General features: G+C 39.5%; 1 protein-coding gene across 5 annotated transcripts in view; it reads left to right on the top strand.

Moving 5' to 3' along the window:
- Positions 1 to 4,681: 4,681 nt before the first annotated feature.
- Positions 4,682 to 21,219, top strand: part of ckap5 (cytoskeleton associated protein 5) — a 44,276-nt gene continuing 27,738 nt past the window's right edge. For 2 of the 5 annotated variants that reach the window (XM_087843389.1, XM_087843392.1), the window contains exons 1-7: positions 4,682 to 4,957; positions 12,511 to 12,607; positions 16,087 to 16,280; positions 17,987 to 18,193; positions 18,398 to 18,569; positions 18,675 to 18,807; positions 18,914 to 19,014. In XM_087843389.1, coding sequence (XP_087699515.1) covers positions 12,551 to 12,607; positions 16,087 to 16,280; positions 17,987 to 18,193; positions 18,398 to 18,569; positions 18,675 to 18,807; positions 18,914 to 19,014 — 864 coding nt within the window. In that variant the 5' untranslated portion in view covers positions 4,682 to 4,957; positions 12,511 to 12,550. The remainder of the gene's footprint in view (positions 4,958 to 12,510; positions 12,608 to 16,086; positions 16,281 to 17,986; positions 18,194 to 18,397; positions 18,570 to 18,674; positions 18,808 to 18,913; positions 19,015 to 21,219) is intronic. The other 3 variants (XM_087843391.1, XM_087843393.1, XM_087843390.1) reach the window with 2 other exon arrangements.

Genomic DNA, 21,219 nt, shown 5'->3' on the forward strand with positions numbered 1-21,219 from the left:
TTTTTAGAAGAGCGATGGAGCTTCCACCGGCGCGGGATTATTGCGTTTGACTTCACGTCAGTCTTCAAGCACAGTCAAGTGTGAGTGTATGCCTGCTGGGATAAGTGTGTAACGGCTGCCTCTATTGTTTTCCCTCAGGAGGAGTGTGGGACGAGAAGGAGCAGTGAGCACGGGGAGTGCAGGGACACTGGAGCAGAGAGCACAACACTGGGACTTTTCTGGGAAGAAGGCACAACACGGGAGTCTGGGACACTGGGGAATTTATTGTTGTTTACTTCACCACTCTGTAAATAAACACTGTTGCACGGAAGAGTCCGGCGTTTGGGTCCTGTTTCCCCACCTCCCCTCGGTCTGCTAGCCAGACCGTGACATGGTGTCATCAGCAAATACACTGTGAGCTGCAAACTTCTCATTTAAATTTTACAGAATTTTTTTTACTGCTTACAACCACAACTCTGTGATTACAACCTCTTATATCAGTGAATACAAGCACTCGACTGCGCCCTCTAGCATTTCAAAACTTGCACTTATAGCTGAAGGGGGATAAAAAACAGAGGTGTTGGTGGTGGAGGGAAGATACGAGGGGGGCTGGGACGGAGGTAACGACAGTAGAGGTCAGCCAATCAGAAGGCCTCTGTCCTCTTTTCACCATGTTGGATTCGCAACTACAAAGCACAGAGCCTGGTTTCCTTCAAAACTTTGTTTAGTACATTAGCACTGTGGTTGATCAGGAAATGAACACAGACACAGCAGTCCCCCATTCCTCATTAGGAGCAGCAGCAAAAACCAGAGTGAATGATCATTTTAGCTAACGGTACTAGCTTACTAGCTACCCAGCGTACACTGATCAGTAATACACTCTTATAACTGTTCTAATCCTTGTTAACAGACCTGAATGTTGCAGCTGCATAAAACACTGTTGATGACGACTGTGATCTGTTATCTTTGTACCAGAATAAAGAGGGAACCCAGAGTATGAGCAAGTCCAGTGTCTCAGTGCCATCCTTTCTGCAAAGGCTTATGAAGTCACATCCACCATAGACTCTCAGGACCACAACAGCTACACCAGCAGTATCTTCTCTCTCAGTTTATCCCACTGTTGGCAGACTTATTTAATCTCTGAGCCCTCACTCTGAACCACAGCACTTTCTGCAGGGACATCACACTTTAAATCACACTAAACTAGTCTTCCTCGGTACTTTCATGCTGACTTACCCATGTTTATTATGCTAATAGGAGACCAAGTTCATACCAACACTTACAAGTTTACAAGTTCATAATAAATCCTTGAACTCAACAGATAAAGCTGCCTCTGCTGTCCTTTTTTTGTTCTTTTGATTGATTGGTCATTTTGTTTTGGTTAGTCTGTCTGTCCGTAAAGGCCGTTATGAATGATTGAGAATGAGTCTTGTTAAAGACCCCGGATTGCAGTTCATACATAGCGCTGATTCCCAGCTACGCTGTTTGCAGTGCGTGCCCACAGGTAAATTTATTGCAATTTCTCTAAAACTGGGTGTGACGGTTTGCAGTGTAGTGCTATTTGCCTGCTCCTTTGGTTTGATAGGGCTCATGTGCAGCTGGGATATTAGTAGAATTTATTTCTTTGGCATTTAATTCGACACCTTAGTGCTCGGTTACATAAATGTTTAAAGTATCTTTAGTTATTTTGATTCAGAAACAACACAGAATTATAAGTCAAATGTCTCCTATGTGTGTTGTCCGTTATCCGTGACTGTACTATCCAAGTACAGTCTATCCAAGTCCTCTCTATACTTAAATGTTTCATAAATATTCTTTAACCTCCTAAGACCCGAACTCTTCCACAGCATGCATTTTTAATTTCTCTTTGATATTTGAGCATATTGGGGCCCGATGAATGTAAAAAGAAAGAATTACCAGATTTTTTTTTACCTTATTTTTGTTTTTATGAAAAATAAGAGCCACATATGAGGATATTTGTTTAAAATTTTGATAGAACAGTAGCAGTATAGTGTCCTTGTAAGTGGATATCAGGCCCATGTAGAGCAAAATTTAGTATTTTGGTCTAAATAACCCAAAATGTGATGTCCACATACGTGGACACCAGGTCCTAGGAGATTAAGATTCAAATTAGAGAGGCTGGGATTTGGTGACTTCGTATAGCCAACAACAATATTAGAGCACTTTTCAGCCCAAATTGATTTTGGGCAGTCAGTTTTGTCTTATCAAGCAGCTCATACCTGGAATACAATACCCTCAGAAATAAAGACTATATAACATTCTTTATTTCTTTTTCTAAATTTGTAAAACAGTGATTATTGGATAATCAAACATGACATAATGCCCTTGAAAGTCCTTGATTCTAATGTTGTTGTTGTTGTTTTTTGTTTTGTTTTTTTTTTGGGGGGGGGGGGGGGGGGTGTAAGTGATTATAGGGTTTGATCTTTAATAATGGTATATGGACATGTGTTTATGTCACACGTTTTATGTTCACACGCTTCTAAATGTTTGGTTTGTTGATTTATTTAATATGCCATTAACCTGCCAGGGATTGCAGATGAAATAGTCTGTGGGTAAATCTGGCATATTTACATGATGAGCTTAAGTGCTCATGTTAATTAATAAGTATTTTCCCTTTTAAATAAACACAAACATTTACAAATTGTATTGATAATCACAGCCATCACTAAAAAAAATAAACTGTGAATGGCCCTTGGTGTGCTATGTCCAGCTGATATTGAAATGTGTGTACTCATGTAATTAAAACATGAACAAATGAAATGAAATGATCTCTACTCTTTACCTTGGCAGAGGGCAGTAGGAATGACAGAAATAACAGGACTATGTGTCTATTGTATATTTTTGCGTTATTTTACATTTTTGTCACAAAAACTCGCCAAGGTTGATTCCTAGTGAGTGCAGGCCACTGTCTGCTGTTTTACCCCCGCTGTTAAAATGTCAAGTGCCCACATCTGTCTAACTGTGGAGGGAGCTGTAAAACCTTGTGTAACATTTTGATAGAGATCAATAGTCACCTAAGCTAACTGCTGTCTGTTGACAGCAATACTCTGGTGAGTTTTCTGTAAGTGATATTTTACTGCTGTTAGTTGCTGGTCTGCATTACTGCATTACTTCTTTGAAGTATAAAAAATATAAATTGTATAAGTATAAATTGTCATCTGGTGTGAGAATTTAATCAAACTGTTTATCAGAGTGAAAATACGATACTTTTTGGACAGTAGCGGGCATAATGTTAGCTTAATTGTCAGCTGTTATTGTTGTCAACAACAGCAACAACCCACAGTGAACGGGTGTGTTGCCAAGGTAGGGATCCCGACAGTTTCCCCTGTGTCGGGAGCATGCGCTGGGCTGTCCAAATCACGGACAAACAGTATCCGTCATTCTTGATTTTTAGTTCGCAAACACTTCTTATAATGACTTATTACTACTGAAATTTTGGAGGTTTTAGCTCTTTATACAATCAAGTTACAGGAGGATACATATTACCAGGCAAAATGTCGTCGGTTTGTTGAAATAATCCAGTCCGATAATACCTGAGAACAATAAATGTATCATTTCTGTTGTAATCCACAAACTGAACGGTAATTTAACGACACTCATCTTTTACTTTCTCACTGAACTAAAACGTCACGACTTCCACGTGTGGTTAGTTGGAATGGAGGCGGAGTCAACTGGATCCGCTTTCCCTGCCCAGCGCGTGCTCCACATGCAGGGGAACCTAATTCCTTCAGAGATACCTACCTTTACCTACCTTGACACGACACAATCATTTTATGGTGGCCATCAAATTCTGCACTGAGCTTTGGAGAGACTTTTATATATCCTTTATTTACCCGGATAAAAAGTGTCGTTGACATTAAAAATGTGTTTTTGGAAAGAGATCAAGCCAAGAGGGTAGCAGAAATTGTAACAAACATAACACCACAGTTCTATAAACTTACTTAAAGTGACCAAAAAGGACTGCATTGATGACAATGTGGGTACAAATACGCAGAGTTATAAAGATACTTCAACAACAGGTTATTTCTTTCTTCTATATATAACCCAATCATAAATCATGTTCACTACTGTCTATTTACTAATATGAGTAAAAATATTCGACCGCAAAATACACATAAAAACATCGGAAATCGGTTTTTGGCATAACATAGTTCATCACTAAAGTTTAAAGGGCGTGCACGAAACAAACAAGTAGTGTTTACATAGACATTAGTAGTTTTGAGATAGACTTAATTTCAGAGTAGCCAATGAAATCTCTTCTGAGAAAGCAATGCACGCGTTGTTCCAATCAGCTAAGGAATTTCACACATTGAAGGCGGAGCATATTTCAAACGCAACCAATCTCTCTCCACATCTGTCTCCGTCTAGTGAAAAACAAGGAAGCCCATTAGATGAATAAGTAGTCACATAAGTAAAATGTCACTGTATAAAGGTAGCATTTTGTTTGTGTGCTGCTTCTCCACTGTCCATGACAGGTTGCTTATGCAGTCGGACTAAATATTAAAAGTGATTCAGCACTGGAGTGACGTCGTCGGGGTGGTGTCCCGCTCTCCGCTCCGCCTCCGTCTGTCCGGCTCTGGAGAAATTTGAAAAAGCTGAAAGAAGTTGGACGTATTTAGCAAAATCGGAAGTGGGCGTTCATTTGTGTTTAAAATAAGAGTTCAACACACGAATATTCCACAGACAGACAAACAAATATTTTCATATCCCAGCCCAGAAATACTTTTCCGAAGTTTTTCTTTTAGCGAATACGCAATTTCTGTAAATTATATTTATAATTTGAATTCGATAAGAAACAGCGCAACTGTCTGTTTTATTCTGTACCGGAAATAGTGTTGAATCTCCTTCGAGGCAGGGAAGCACTTGTATAAAACTCGGCTGGACCCCGCTTCAGTGATCTTTATCATCCTCATCGAATTGGGGAAGCAGCATCGTATTTTTTAAAAGACGCAAACAGGTATCATGTTGAAGATTTTAAATATTATTATTATTTTAAGCAACTACAAATCACGTTTGAATCGGAGCTAGTTGTGATGTAATGTGTGTAGCTGCGAACTGCGCTGTTAGGCCTGGTTATGTTGGCGGGGATGGAAGGTTAGCTTGTAGCCTTGTTTCTAACCAGCTAACAGCTATTACCAACCGACAATAAATTAACGGCGAGGTTTGACTTTGAAAATAACTTATGCATAATACAATTTTGCACGACATGTTTAACAATGTTTATTTGTCATTAGCGATAGCCGTGTGTGTTGATGCGGGTTGGACCTGAATGAGCGGTTAACGGGGTAACGTAGCAACTGTCACTGTTGTTGCTAAGTTAGCTAGTTAATGGCCCTCAGTAACTAACGTTAGCAGCTAGACCGCTAGTTATGTTGTGCTGGCCACTCCCAGTCAAACCGGGAAAGCAAACAATCGGTGATATGGTTAATTGACGGCACGGTTGATAACCAAAGTGATAATGACTGGTTGGGTGTATTTAAGGGGGAGTCTAGTTGATAAAGGTTAGCTGTGCTCATTTGGTTGTATTTTAGTTTGCATTCTGTAATACTGAGAGCTAGAGGTGTAGTGCTGCTTTTTTTTTTTTTTTTTTTTTTTTTTTTGAGTAGGAGAGCTCATTGATCACATGTGTTGAGTTGTAATTTGTTTCTAAGGCTATTTCACTAAAGTCACAAATTTACATTACTCTGACCTGAGAAAAGCAATCAAATTTGAGACTGAATTTAAGAACTTCATCAGTTTTTACATGCTGTTTACAGCTGTTTCCTTCGTGGATGTCTTCTCTTTTTCAATTCTTTCCTGTTGGGTAGTTGTCAATTCTTTCTCTAACTCATCTCTCTCCCTCACCTGTTCTCTGTGTTTTGGATCTTCTACCTTTCACAGTGTTAAGCTCGTTTTCCATTAGTACCAACTTGGATCGACTCGCCACTGTTTTTAGGGTTTTCCATTAGGTCATAGTACCTGCTTGGCTGCGGTTCCAAGTGATTTGAGCAGGTACTAAAATGTGATGGCAGACTGCATGCCACTGATTGGCTGGTCAGTGGCGTCACTCGAGTCATGAGAGCGTCTCATTCACGAAAATCAAAACTGCAGTCTTTGAAACCCGACAACAAGGGAAATGGCTACAAAAAACAATGCCATGGTCCCAGAGTCCGATGAAAAGCTACAGACTGAGCAGCAGGTATGTTCTTGCCTTGAACTCAATCTTTGCTGTAGTGTTCGTGTCGCATATTAATTACATCACTGGACACTCTGCAGCATGGCTATGACGACAACCACGGACATTCGATGGTACTTGATTGCAAACCAGTTGATCTGAGTCAAGTCGATCCGAGTAGGTACTAAAGTTAAAGGAGCTTTAAAGCCAGATTTATAGATTTATCCAACAGCTTAATTGATTCATCCAGAGGACACCTGCTTTATATCAAGCGCTTCAACTGTTTAAACCTAGAATCTCTTACACCTGACTTGTACGATGTGCATAACACAAAACGTTATTTACCGTCAGATCCTGACACATCCCTGTATTGAATTTAGAAGGTAACTGTGTCACATGCTCAAGTGTGCCATTGCCCTTGTTTTTTCTTGTATGCCAATGTGTGGTATATTAAAGTCAGCATGAATATTGCAACTCCATTAAAGTGGTTTGTGGTTTTCATCAGCCAGCTTGTGCTACAGTAAAGCTCTCTTTCTGCATTAAAAAGCTACTGTCAGGATATAAGAAAGTGGTGCAAAGTGGTTTGGACTGAAAAGTGTGGAAATGGTAGATATCCTTGTTGCATATGTATTTATATGAATTTCCCTTTAACAGGACACATTTTTCAGAGAACAGTTATTAAATAGATCCTACAAACATGATTAATTAGGATTTTTGCATTCAGTTCCATTGTAAATGTAACAGTGATATTTTGGTGGTGGAATTTGTGATGGTTTGAATCAGAGGAGGAAATGTTGTCAGAGAGTGCCCAAGTGTCACCAGTGGATGCCTCAAAGCTAGCAAAGGTTTTAGTCATATACTTACATTGTTAAAACTTTGGCTATATACTGTACAGAATATGATTTTGTGTCATGGCAAAGGCTGTGAATTTAGAGAGGGAGCAGTCCGAATTGAAGCGACTGTACTACCAGAAGGAAATGGCTACAGCATTAGAGACATTGAGGGCAGCTACAATGACCTCTGAATCCCACAGCCAAATAGGAATTGTGAAGAGGCTGCTAGGAAAGCCACAATCACCAAATACCTGCGGAGAGTAAAGCAAGTCCTAAGGAGTCAGCTGAATGGGAAGAACAAGATCTAGGCAATCAACACCTACGCTCTGCCAGTGATTAGACACCCTGCTGGGATAATAAGCTGGTCAAAGGAGGAGATAGATGCCACTGAGATCAAGACAATGAAGCTCATTACACTGCATGGAGGGTTTCACCCCAAATTCAGTAGCCTGAAGGCCTTTTCACATAGGCTCTGAAACCCATTAATTTCTATTGCATGTGTCGCACAATAACGGTTTCCTGCTGAATTAAGCAAAGTACAGCGTAATCGTGCCAGCAAGGAGTTCTTGCACAGCATCTGTGCTGTGACGTGCCTTTGCATCACCAATAGAAATGAAGCCAACAGCCATGCTAAGTTCAACCACTTGATGAACAAAAACATTCAGTGCATATCAGAGTTCGGTGAACTTTTTGACAGAACTTTATGTGTGTATGTAGAGACCTCCACAACCTTTGAATAAGCCATTCCTTTCAACAGTTCTGGGGACCTCGGGAGAAAAGCAGTGTTGTGGAAACGACTGTGTCGAGTATGGCCTGGAAGTCGTGATGTTAAACTGGGACATGCTCTTTAGGGTTGTCGAGAATGACCGAGCTAAGGTCCTGTGGGACTTCCAAATACAGACAAACTGATGTTGGCTAACCAACCGGACATAATATTTGTGGATAAACCGAGGAACGCAACTGTAATTGATGTCGCTATACTAAGTGGAAGCAACAAAGGATCATGAGAAGCTTGAAAAAAGTACCACAGGCTGAGAGAAGAGCTTGAGAAGATGTGAAGGCAACAGTGCTCGCATTGGTAATCAGCGCAGTGACCCCAAGCTGGACAAGTGTCTCCAGCAGATCCCAGAAACAACACCCAAGATCTCTGTCCAGAGGAGCGCAGTCCTAGGAACAGCAATGATGCTACGCGGGACAAGATTCCAGGACTTGGGTAGAGGACCCGAGCTTGAAAGGGGACATGAAATGCTACACATATTAAGCCTAACTTGCATCATAGAGCCCTGCTCTCAAAAACGGACAAATCTAACACTGTCTGTGAAGCTGGATTTAAGAAATAAGTGCTTAAAGTTTTAAAAACATGTTTAGCGCCATCTTCTCTCAGTGTAGAACATTACGTCACCAGGTTGGTTGTTTGGTGTAGGCTTGCATTAGTTAGTTATTAGTTCTGTCATTAGTTGGATAACAGTGGAAAGCAAGGGGACTAAAACTAAAAATCTGTTTAATGGGATCACTTTTGTGCTGCCCCTGGATATAACAATGTTAAAACAAAGGATATACTGTCCACTTTCACTGTCTGGCTGTCTTGGCTTTCCAAACTCTGCTTTTCAAAAATTTACATTGGTTCAAGTGTGTTCAGGGATCAGTCAAAGTCAGTTTGCAAATGTTGGCACAAAGGTGAGATGCGCCCTCCAGTTTATAGTGCTCCCAGAGTATTTTAATTTATTCAATAAAATATTCATATTTGGTGTCCCTGTATTGACATATCGCCCCACAAAATATCAGTATTTTTAATATTGTAATAATTTAATATTTATTTTGTGTGTGTGTGTTTTCTCCTCTCTCTCTTTCAAACCCTAGTATTTACCTGGATAATAGGGCTGCCACGATTAGTCGACTAGTCACGATTACGTCGACTATCAAAATCGTCGACGACTGATTTAATACTTGACGCATCGTTTGAAGCTTTGTAAGATCACAAAAGACGCAGGAATAAGTAGTAGGATTTAAGAGTGTAATAACGGACTGAAACAGAAGATGGCAGCACTGCATGTACAAGGATGCCAGCTGCCGTTAAACCCCGAAGAAGAAGCAGCTCTGTCCCAGAATTCATAGCGCAGCCCAGCTCAGTTTCCAACAATGGCGGCAGCTAGTTAGTTTTAATATTACTCCTTATTCTTTCTGGGTCACAAAATAAACGTTTAACATATTTTCAAGCGAGAATGTAACTATGTAAACTTCAAATATCTGCTCAGTTTATCAAGACACCACATATTTTCAAAAGCACTCCGTTTTCGGAGACGTCTGTTACCCACTAGCTCGATAGCTAGCTGGGGGCAAGGCTCACTAGAGCCGGTTAGACCACCGGACTCCCGGCAAATCGTTTTCAAACCCACCGCCGTCTTTCGCTACTCAGGTTAAACAAATACAAATCACTTAGATAACTTAAAAATGTTGTCTGGCTTTTTTCTTTTTTTTTTTTTTTTTTTTTTTTTTTTTTTTTTTTTGTATTTTATTTGTTCCTGAGTAAATCAGTTTGGCTGAGATTAAAGTTACAGTTTTCACACAGCTGAATAAACGTCAAGCAGACAACTGATTATCAGAAGTGTGAGATGCTCCAGAATATACTCCGGTGTCCCGTTATATTTTAGATAGCAAGGAGTTTATTAAACTTCACTGAAACAATCTGCAAATTTCATTAAAATTTAAGAAACTATCATCTTGTCTTTATTTTTAGTTAGCAAATACCTTAAACACTTGAAGATGTAAGCTAATGATAGTTATACAAGAGCAGATGCATGCTGGTGCAATAAGCTGTACGCTGTACATCCAATGGATGCATGATCTGATTAGTCGACTAATCGCAAAAATAATCGGTGACTAGTCGACTATCAAAATAATCGTTTGTGGCAGCCCTACTGGATAAGCCAAAATCCTGCTTGGTAGTCCTGGGCTAAGGCCTTAAAAAACCAATGAGTGATGCCATGGTAGCTAAGCCAAGTTAACAAAAAGTCAGAGCTCTGAGCCATCATTCTTTTAACCTTAGCTAGTAATGACTTCATGAATTTCTTAACTTACAACGTCCCTGCTGTTAACTTTGAGAATCCTTTAATGGAAAATGTCAATAACTAATAAAAGCATTTTGAACCATTTTATCGTATTGTTCAATAATGGATCATGCAGCTTAACTGTGCATGCATCACGCATTATCAACATTAAACATTATAATCTAGAGAGAGCCAATCTACCTTTCAGAGAAAGCTAATTTCCAACCTTCCTTTTTATCTAAAAAAAATTCTTGAAAGTGTTGTTGCAAAACGGCTAACTGATCACTTGCAGGGGAATGGTTTATTTGAAGAGTTTCAGTCAGGTTTCAGAGCTCATCACACTACAGAAACCATATTAGTGAAGGTTCCAAATTATTTTCTTTTTGCATGTGACAGTGGGCTCATCTCTGTGCTTGTCCTGCTAGACCTCAGTGCAGCATTTCATACGGTTGACTGTTATTTTATTGCAGTAATTAGAGCATGCTATAGGTATTAAAGATACTGCACTGTAGTGGTTTGAATCACATCTACCTAATAGACTCCAATTTGTTCATGTAAATGGAGAGTCCTCTTCCACACTTAGGTTATTGAAGGAGTTCCACAAGATTCTGTGTTAGGACTAATTAAACTTAAATTATGCATGCTTCCCCTTAGCATTAGATGGCATAGCATACATTTTCCATCATTTGGTACTATATAAATAAAATTGCATTGAAATTAAATTGAATCTCTGGGCGTTTCCCAGTGGAGTTTGGTGCTTCATCTAGCCAAAGAAATAACTACACTATGTACATTCACTTCTTAACCCAAAACCAAGTACCTCAACTGATCTGGACCATGATAATGGTGTCTGTTTGGGCGTGACCTCAATTGCTAAATTAATTATCAATGGGCAAATGTAGTGTAAGTATCTTTTTCCCAACTTTAGTAGCTATGAAATGACACTTACCATTAGCTGTCATTAGCATAGAACACTACGCTGTACTTACTCCTCCTCCTTTCCTTTTTGTTTTTCTTTCTCAGAATCCTGCTACATCTATTTCTGTTGACTGTACAGTGGGAAGATGAGGCGATCGAACTGTAGGACATTATCCACTCTAGATACATTAGCAGATGGTCATAATACATTTTTAACCAGTTGCTTAAAGCCTCACTTTCCCACTATGTACCACATTGTTTCTGAACCACTGTTTGTTTTTTCTGTCATATGGACTTCATCTAAGATGTATGGTTGAGTCATTTGTTTACTTTTTGCTTTTTAGAGGTTGCTAAAATAGGCCCTGCCCCACCCCACCTCATTTTTTTAAAAATATATTCATTTTTTAATAAAGGTATTAAATTGTAATTTGAGGCTGACTGACTTGTCAGACATGCCCAGGCTTGTCTTGTGTATGTGCAAAGGAATGTAAACAGATGGCATTGGTAGAGTATAGATTGCTATGATATTTTTGTCACATAAAAAATTTATACCAGGATTACTGGTATTAGGAGAGATCTGGCTGATGTAATGGGAAGATGGATGAATTGTGTGTGTGTGCAGGAGACCAGGTTGAAGACAAGCAAGGCCAGATGCATCGGAGGTGGATTCAAGCTATTCTTGATGTGATATATTATGTGATGAGAGATAAGAGTAGGTATAATCTTAACAGAAGTGTGTGAGAATACTGTTGTGGATCTGGATTGTCAGGTAGGGTCATGATTTTGAAGCTGGAAGTCGAAGGTGTGACGTTGAATATTGTGCTTATACCCTACAGGTTGGGTGCCAGTTAGAAGAGAGAGTAATTCTAGACTAAGGATGTTTTTACACTTATAGTTTGTTTACTCTGGTCCAGATATATTGAATTTATAAACTTCTAGCTTTCTTCTGGGTTTGCCCCCACCCCCTCACCACATAGCTGACTTTTTTTTTTTTTAAATTAAGCATTGCCATAATCAACTGGTCAGTGATGTGCTTTACCATCATGATGCTCTAAGCTTGTAAATTTGAGTTAAAACTGAGGGGTTTCCTCCAATGTATACATTGTATAAAAACTTCAGCAAGAATTTGAGCTCTCACTTAAGAAAAATCTAAGAGAAATTAGTTTAGATTTGAGAAAAAGAGTTAATGCTCACAAAGCAGAACATGTATCTACAAGGTTATCACAGCATTTCCAAGTGTGAACAACTGGAGTGTGAAGTATTATCAAGAAATTCAAAGAGCCAGCCAAGAGTCTTCAGATGATGGCGCAAGTAAACCGCTTTAGGCTTCCAGTGTGCACAAGAAACTCTTATATGTATTATTATAACTGGTGCACTTTGGTGTTGGTTTGATGTTGATGGTGTAAAAGTCCCACTTATCATAACTGCTGGTTAGCTTACAAAGTTGGAGGCTTCCCAGATTAATTAAGATATCCAGATAACAAGGACTTAAATTTTTTTTTTTTTTTTTTTCTTTGGACATGCCGTGTAAATGATATGTGTGTGTCCCACACCTCAGCAGTGTACCTTTGGGGAAGCTGAGTCCCCAGGCAGCCACCATGGGGGACGAGAGCGAGTGGATGAAGCTCCCCATTGACCAGAAATGTGAACACAAGGTGAGCCTCTCATTTATGCTTGTCCTCTGTTAATGTATTTATTTTTTCCTTCAAAAATATTTGTAAATGTTTCTACACAGCTCTTTTACTTGATATTTGATTTTTAATAAAAGTTATTTCACAATTTGTCTTGATCCATGTAAGGAAATTATAAAAAGTTTACTGTTCATCTGGAATTAACGTTTTCAGCGGGAGAAACGTTTTGTCACTCAAGATGAAACGCATTTGCTCAGTGCTGAGAGTGGTCTTGTTGCTGAGGTTGGAGTCATCCTGTAATCTCTTATGAACTACCTCCACTCTGCTGAAACTTCTGTCCACAGTTGCTCTGCTTCTACATCTGCAATGTTGTTGTTTCGAATTCAGGATGGGTTGACACACGCAGCTTAGAGGAGCTGTTTGGGGTACTGCAGCTGTACGCCCCAGTACTTTAGCAATGGGAATATGTGAAGGGTGTTTTGTTTTTTTAAGTGGGTTTTTTTTGTATTAATAGCTACTATAGCCCGTTTTACAATAGTACCTACTTGAATGGACTCCGTATGGTTCAACAGTTTTCTCATTAGGTTATTGTACCTGGTACCAGGTACTTATTTTAGTACCTGCTTGCCCGGGGTTCCAAGTGATCCAAGCAGGTACTAAAATCTGATGTCGTCAGATTGGATGCCACCGATTGGCTGGTCAGTAGCGTCACACGATGAGTCATGAGAACATCTTGTTCATGAAAATCAAAACGCTCACTTTGGTAACCCAGCAACGGGGAAATTACTACAAAAAACCCCCAAACAATAATAGGGTCCTTGAGTCTGACAAAAAGTCACAGACCAAGCAGCAGCTATATTCTTGCCTCGAAGTCCACCTTTGTTGTAGCATTCGTGTCGCATATTAATTATGTCGCAGGACATTCAGACACGTTGCTATGTCGACAGTCACGTACTCAAGGCAGTATTATTTTGTACTGGAAAACCTGTCGAGTTGTGGTGATGTGTGGTTCGATCCGAGTAGCTACTAATGTTAAAGGGGCTTTTATTTTATTTATTTCCAATGAACCATGGACATGGTTAGCATAATCAGCTGGAATATGTTTTATATAGATATAGAAGTCTCCCCCCCCCACCTCCCCCTCCTGAGCATGAGAGCCACAATTTTTCTTTTTTATTTTGTTTGGGGGTTTTTCTATACCAAACAAAAGGCTTTAAATGAACCACACCCTGAACTCAATGTGATTAGTGCTTTTGTGTTTAACATGGGCGGGAATGCCATTGTGTTGTTATGGACTGTACAGAGAATGTGAGCAATCCAACTTTCTAAAGCTAAAATGAAACTGCACCCTTTTCCTTTTTATTCTCTTTTAGCTCACAAATAAGCTTGACTGAAAAGCCAGCAATCACTTTGCCTACAGTAGATTTAATAGGCATATGGAGCATACAAGGATATACACTTTCTAACTCATGTCTGAGATTTTTCTTAAGGCAGTTCACCTGCGCAGAAGCTTGAAACACTGTGTATGTCCATTTAGTTTCTTGTTTGTGAAAGCATGACTGAATAGGAATATTTGAATGGTTTTTTTAATCATGATTTTATACCATATCACTACATCAACAGGGCTCGCAAAATTTCAAAATCTCTGGTAGCCCTTCGGGCAGACACTTTTAGGTTTTGGTAGCCCAAAATAAATTTAAGTAGCCTGAAAAAAAAGGACAATTTTTTGATTGACTTAAAAAAACTGTTAAAACACAAATTACAACAACTGTAAAAAGAAAATCACAATCATCAACTCAAATACTTGGTTCTAATTGAACAGAAATGTCTATGAACTTGTAAGAACTGTGTAGAACATGAATCAGTCTGTGTCAGATCCTGAATCCTGAAAGGTAAGTGGAATCAAGATCTAGGCCATTTGCTTTGTTTGCAAAGGCTGCTAAATTTTGTCAAAGGTAGTTCACTCTTTGCAACATCACGCTGTTCTAAACAGCTTTTTCTTCTGCGTTTCTTCTGGACTTCTTGTTGTGCTTGGTTTATTTTTAGTAGTTTTTTTTGCAATTGCTGTTTGCTCTGGGAAAGCTATTGCAGACTGAGCAATAATGCATTTCTTGCATTTCTCATGGGGTCTTTCTTAAAATTACTGGTCCCAGTAACAAAGGTGCTTGTCGACTCAGAAATTGAGGGAAACTCAAGACACACCCGGCAGAACATCATGTTATTTAGCTTGTCATATTCCAGCCACCGAAATTCTTTTGTCCATGAAACCAAAAAAAGCTGTGCTTTTGTTTTTGCCTCCTAGCCTGATTTGTCATATCTTTTCCGTTTTGTGATCGGCTTTTCTTTTGCTGTCCCTTCTTCACCCTGACCTGTCTTATTTGGCTCTGCAGAACTAAAATATATATCCTGCTGCTTTTACACACGCACTTGCATAATGATCAGTGATTCTCTGCGCGATCAACCTGTATCACATGTTTAAGCTTGCTGTGGGAGATTTCACTTGTCACGTTTGAATAGTAAGCTAATGAGTGATAAGACGATGTCAGAGGAATTGGTGTGCAATTAATCTGTCACTCACCACCAGTCAGTAGCTGCGCTCTCTATTCACAGTTTGCGCGATCGGAAAGTGAAAGTGAAGCAAAAAACAAGCGGAAATTCAAACACGATTTCAATATGTCACATACTGACAGCTACTTTTGCCAAAGAATGCAAAAGCATTGACGTATTTTTTTCTTCCTATGACAGCCCAACGGGCAGGGCTGAGATGGATTTTGGTAGCCCAACCAGAAAAATTGCTAGCCCCGGGACGTCGGGCTAGCGATTTTGCGAGCCCTGATCAACACAAGCTGTACTTTCTTGCTCTTTTCCCCCCTTTACAAGAGTGAATTGACAAAAACCAAGCAGTAGTAGCAAATATGGATGGAGCCACTTTGCATCACACACTGCTTAGTGAAGCCCTCTTATGAAGCCTCAAGCTAAGCATTGGCATCACCATTCCTTCATCTCCCAGCATAATGGAATTCATGCTGAGTTAGATGAAGTCTTGTGATGCATGAGACTGAAGAAGTCAGTCGAATGAGTGACAAATGTTTCTCCCACTGAAAACGCTGCATAAGAATCAACTTTTTGGGATTCTGGAGAATCCTGTCTGCCTCTTAGAATTACTATCATATAGAATGTTTTATCATTTAAATTGATAAGACATGTCAGACTTCAAGGATTCATGTTGTATTTTTAGTTTTAGGCTGACTGGTGATACATGATTTATCTAATTTGGCTTTTTTTTTTCTTCTTTTTTTTTTACCAAAAGCAACATGTGAGATCAATGTGTGATGCTTTAAGACTATTTGATCTTGGGATTGCAAAACAAATGTTTTTTCAATATAAGTTGTCTTGAGAAAGAATTTATCCTTTTGCATCATTTAGCATTATTGTCCAAACAATGTATGAAAGTTGGAAGTAAAATATGGTGACAACACTAATTCTCAGAGTGTTTAATTCAGATTTGGAAAGCCCGCCTGAATGGTTATGAAGAAGCACTGAAATTGTTCCAGAAGATAGAAGATGAAAAGAGTGCAGAATGGGGGAAGTACCTGGGACTGATTAAGAAGTTTGTCACAGACTCGAATGCAGTGGCTCAGCTCAAAGGTCTGGAGGCAGCCCTTGCCTTCATTGAGAATGCCCACTTTGCTGGAAAGTAAGTAACAGTAACAACAAGAGTTTCTTCTGCAATTTCTTTTAAAAGTCGGGAAAAACCTGCTACTGTGCCTCTAAACAAAGAACAGGCTTTCTTGGTTTTACATAATCTGTTGCGTGTTGAGTTGCACTGCAACAACAGTGGTTTGCCTTGTGAGTCAATTAATGTATAAAGGTAAACTGGACTCAAAGATGATGCCAGTTAAATTGGTGGTGCTTAATGGTTATTAGTTTTTCCCTTGCTAACACCAGCTTTGGACCTAGTCTGTAGAGTTTCTGTTAATCTGATGAAAATACAATTGTTCATCAGAATGCAGACTTAAATGCAGGCTAATGGCAACAAATTATCTTGAACTGCAGAAACAGTACAAGGTTTTTACTTTTGTTTTGCCAGAAAAACTGTGTTTGTGACCACAGAACAGAGTACATTAATGCTGAAATTCAATACAGAAATCTGCTGGGTATTAGTTTGAGGGTCAGATTTTTACAGCATTGATTTAAGGCATTAATATGATTTGAGGGCAACAGTCTGTATTGTGGTGCGCTAATGACTATTAATAGTTGTTTTTAAGAAACTGGATTGCTGGTGTTGATTAGTAAAGTGTCATTGTTTGTTTGGCTAATCCCTCATATCGCTAACTGCAGTCCTATCTGTAGTGAGTGATATAGCCCTGGAAATTGTACCACATGATTTTGTGAAAATTTCTGATGATGAAAAGGTGTAAGTACATTTGTAGTCAGATGTTTATATACATTCATCATAGTCATGAATGTCAGGATAAAATGAGGCTTTTAACAATTTCATTGAACATGTACAGCATGCATGTTTAATTATTTTTATTTTATTTAACCAGGAAGATCCTATTGAGATTAAAAAACCCTTTTTTTAAGGGAGACCTGGCCAGGAGAGGCGGCAGCAAGTGTGACACAGTTACAAAAATTACAAAGTTAAACACAGGCAACACACACACACACACACACACACACACACACACACACACACACACACACACACACACACACACTTGCTGAAGGATGAAATAAAAAAACACTGCAATTTATAAAATAGAAAACAATGAGCAATTATTTAGATTTTTTTCTCTTTTGAATAGTTATTATTTCTCATTAATATGACACGTATTTTTCTTTTTATTGGATTACTCAATTATTATTATTATTATTATTATTATTATTATTGATTAAAATAATCAACAGCTGCAGTACTACTCATTTCCTTATGGTGTTCAGGGGACATAGTTTTATGTTCCTGCTATATCATTATAATTTTGAGCACCTGGTGAAAAAATGTGTTTTTTAAAAACAAACAAAACAAAAACGTAACCTACGTGGAAGCTGAGGGGTAGCACTGGCGGCTGCGGAGATCCTTTTTTGGTATTCAAAAGTTTTGGAGTCAAGTTATTAAAGAATAACAAAGGTAGCAGTAAAGCAGGGAAACTCTTTATTAAGCAGTAGTAACACTGATGAAAGCGTGCTATTTTGTGTTTGGGCCACACACTACTCCTTATGAAGAGGTAATTATGGCCACAAGTCACTTGTGAATTTATTTATTTTTCCCCTTTTTAAGCTGGTTGTGTTAAGTGTGGACACAGTTTAACTTCTGTCTTTTTTAATTCTGCTAGCATGCTATCATGTACTTGTATATCTATGTATATGCCTATATCATTTTTTGTCTTTGTCACTCTATAGGACGACAGGTGAGGTAGTGTCTGGTGTGGTGACCAAAGTGTTCAACCAGCCAAAAGCACGGGCCAAAGAGCTGGGTATGGACATCTGTTTTATGTACATTGAGATAGAGAAGGCTGAAGTGGTTCAGGACGAGCTGCTCAAAGGACTGGACAACAAGAACCCCAAGATAGTGGTGGCGTGCATCGAGACTTTAAGAAAGGCTCTCAGGTTAGTGTGAGAATCCTTTAATGTATAGACACAGCAAATGTAGTATGTCATGTCAGGATAAAGCTCTAGCTGCCACACAAGACCAAATAAACAAACAAATTGCTCATTTCTGACCACTGGAATCAAATTGCTGTAAGTCAGTCTATGTAAGTGTCAGTTCTGTAAATGACAATAATCAAATGTCATGTAATTGTCTTTTCACAGTGAATTTGGGTCTAAAATAGTAACATTGAAGCCAGTAGTGAAGGTTTTACCCAAACAGTTTGAGTCTAGAGAGAAAGCTGTGAGAGATGAAGCCAAGCTGCTTGCAGTAGAGATCTACAAGTGGATCAGAGATGCTTTGAGACCTTCACTTCAGAACATTAATTCTGTACAGGTGGGGCCCATTATTACACACATTTCGCACACGTTTCATTCATTTTCGTTCGTTTCAAGTCATGATAAACTGAATCAACCTGTCTTTTTTTTTTCTTTTCTGCAGCTCAAAGAGCTAGAGGAGGAATGGGTGAAGTTACCATCATCTCCTCCCAAACAGACGCGCTTCCTGCGCTCCCAGCAGGACCTGAAAGCAAAGTTTCAGGAGCAACAGGCTCAAGGAGGAGAACAGTCAGATGGTAGGTTTATAGAGTAGAGAATTGCTTCTTTGACGTGTTGTTAGATAAAGAGGAAATAGTCATAGTGTGGTATTGACTTTTTCTCCCTCCCCCCCCCCCCAATCAGGAGATGATGGGGAGGAATTGGTGGTGGCAGTGGATCCTTATGAGCTGCTGGAGCCTGTGGAAATTCTATCAAAGATGCCCAAAGACTTCTATGAGAAAATTGTAAGTTTACGCAGCGTTCCAGTTCAAAAACCTTCCCAAACATCAAAATAAGGTAATGGGCATGGTCAGCAATAATACTCAGGTAGGCTGTAGCATTTAAATTATCTTCTTTTGGTCCTACAGAGCCCAAAGACAGTATCCCCCACATCAATACAGCTATACCACCAGCAACCTGAATTGTACAATCAGTGGCGGTCCTAGCCTGTTTGGCGCCCTGGGCGAACACTCCCTCTGGCGCCCCCCCCACACACACACACACACAAAACATATTAAGGATTGTACATTAACATAAAACTGTTGTACACACACATATACACTAGGGGTGCAACAATACACAAAATTCACGGTTCGGTTCGGTTCGATACTTTGGTGTCACGGTTCGATATTTTTTCGATACACAAAAAAATGTTCATGCCTTTTTATTAATTTGTCATTTATTAAATTTTCACGGCACATTCTGCACCACATCTCTGTGCGTTCATCATTTGTTTGAAGCCAGCTCACCTCCTGCAACCACTTTTCCGAGAATACGTGCTTCTTTTGTGGTTCGGACTCCTGACATTTCTTTGGAGGTGGAGGAAAACCAAAGTAATTGCTTAAAGGAGCTTCTTCGACATCTTTAAGAGTTCTAAACAAATGTCTGTCCTCCTCCTGAAAATCTTATGTATGCAAACACGCGTTGCAACTTCTTATCTTGTGCGCGTTTTTTATTTTGACAGCGAATGCGCACCTGCGGACCACTTATGTGCAGCCCTGGTTATTTAGCTCGTCATATTGCAGCCACAGAAATTCTTTTGTCCATGAAACCATAAAGCTGCACGTTCTTTTTGCCTTATAGTCTGATTTGTCATAACTTTTCCGTTTTGTGGTAAGCTTTTCTTTGGCTGTCACGTCTTCACCCTGACCTGTCTTATTTGGCTCAGCAGAACTAAAATATATATCCTGCTGCTTTTACACACGCACTCACTTAACGCTCAGCAATTCTCTGCGCGATCAACCTCTCACATGTTTAAGCTTGCTGCGGGAGATTTCACTTGTCATGTTTGCATAGTAAGCTAACGATTGATAAGACGATGTCAGAGGAATTGGTGCGCAAATTATCATCACTCACCAATCAGTGCTGTCGCTCTCTATACACAGTTCGCGCGATTGCAAAGTGAAAGCAAAAAACAAGCGCAAATTCAAACGCGATTTCAATATGTCACATATTGACAGTGGCTCACCGATGCCAATGACATAATTACCCAGCTACATTTCCGAAAGAATGCAAAAGCATTGACATATATTTTTCCTTCTTATGATAGGCCGACGAGCAGAGCAGGGCAGCCCGACTGGAAAAATCGCTAGCCCCGGGACGTCGGGCTAGTGATTTTGCGAGCCCTGTATCTGATTGAGGAATCACCCATCTTTGGAAAAGAGTTTATTACAGAGAAATGGCTCTTTCCAAAATAAAAGCTATACTATACGCTTCTTCTGGGCTATATTCTCAGCAGCATATTAAACATATCAGGTCCCCATAAGGAGAATCATGTGCTAACGGCTGTCTAAATGACTCCGGTAAAGTTTGTATGCGTGCTTGTTGTTTTTGTCTGCTTCCACTTGTCTTTGCACTAGGATGCTATCGGGTAAATGTGCAGTCATATTCATTGTGTTCCCACTAGTGCTGTCAGCCTTAATCTGAAATGAGGTTAAGGCCACAACACGGCAAATCTCCGTTAACGAGCTACCGCGGATTGCCCCGTGCGTGGGGCTGGACAGCGTCAACACGTTAACGAGCTAACTGCGCTAACACACTAGTTCCCACTCATGTAATTGAGCATTGCGTGGCACATCTGACATACTGTTTTACTTTAGTCCATGACACGCTTACCTTCAGGGTCATACGTCACATGAAGACCAAAATAGTTCCAGACGCCAGATCTGCTCAACACAGACAGCACCGTCAGAAGGAAAGTTGATAAAATAAATTAAAAATGTTGTATTGTTCGATACATATGCGTACCGAACCGAAAGCACTGTATCGAACGGTTCAATATCGATACGAGTATCGTTGCACCCCTAATATACACATATGAAGAGAGACAGAGTATGCATAGTATCCAAACAGCTACCAAACAGCCATCATAATTCGTCATACAATGAGAACAGGACAAATCAACAATTGACTATGACTAATTAATATTAAAATCTGTAACATAATGTATT

Source organism: Neolamprologus brichardi, chromosome 7 (assembly GCF_056152115.1).
Source record: "Neolamprologus brichardi isolate AB-2024 chromosome 7, ASM5615211v1, whole genome shotgun sequence".
NCBI lineage: Eukaryota > Metazoa > Chordata > Actinopteri > Cichliformes > Cichlidae > Neolamprologus > Neolamprologus brichardi.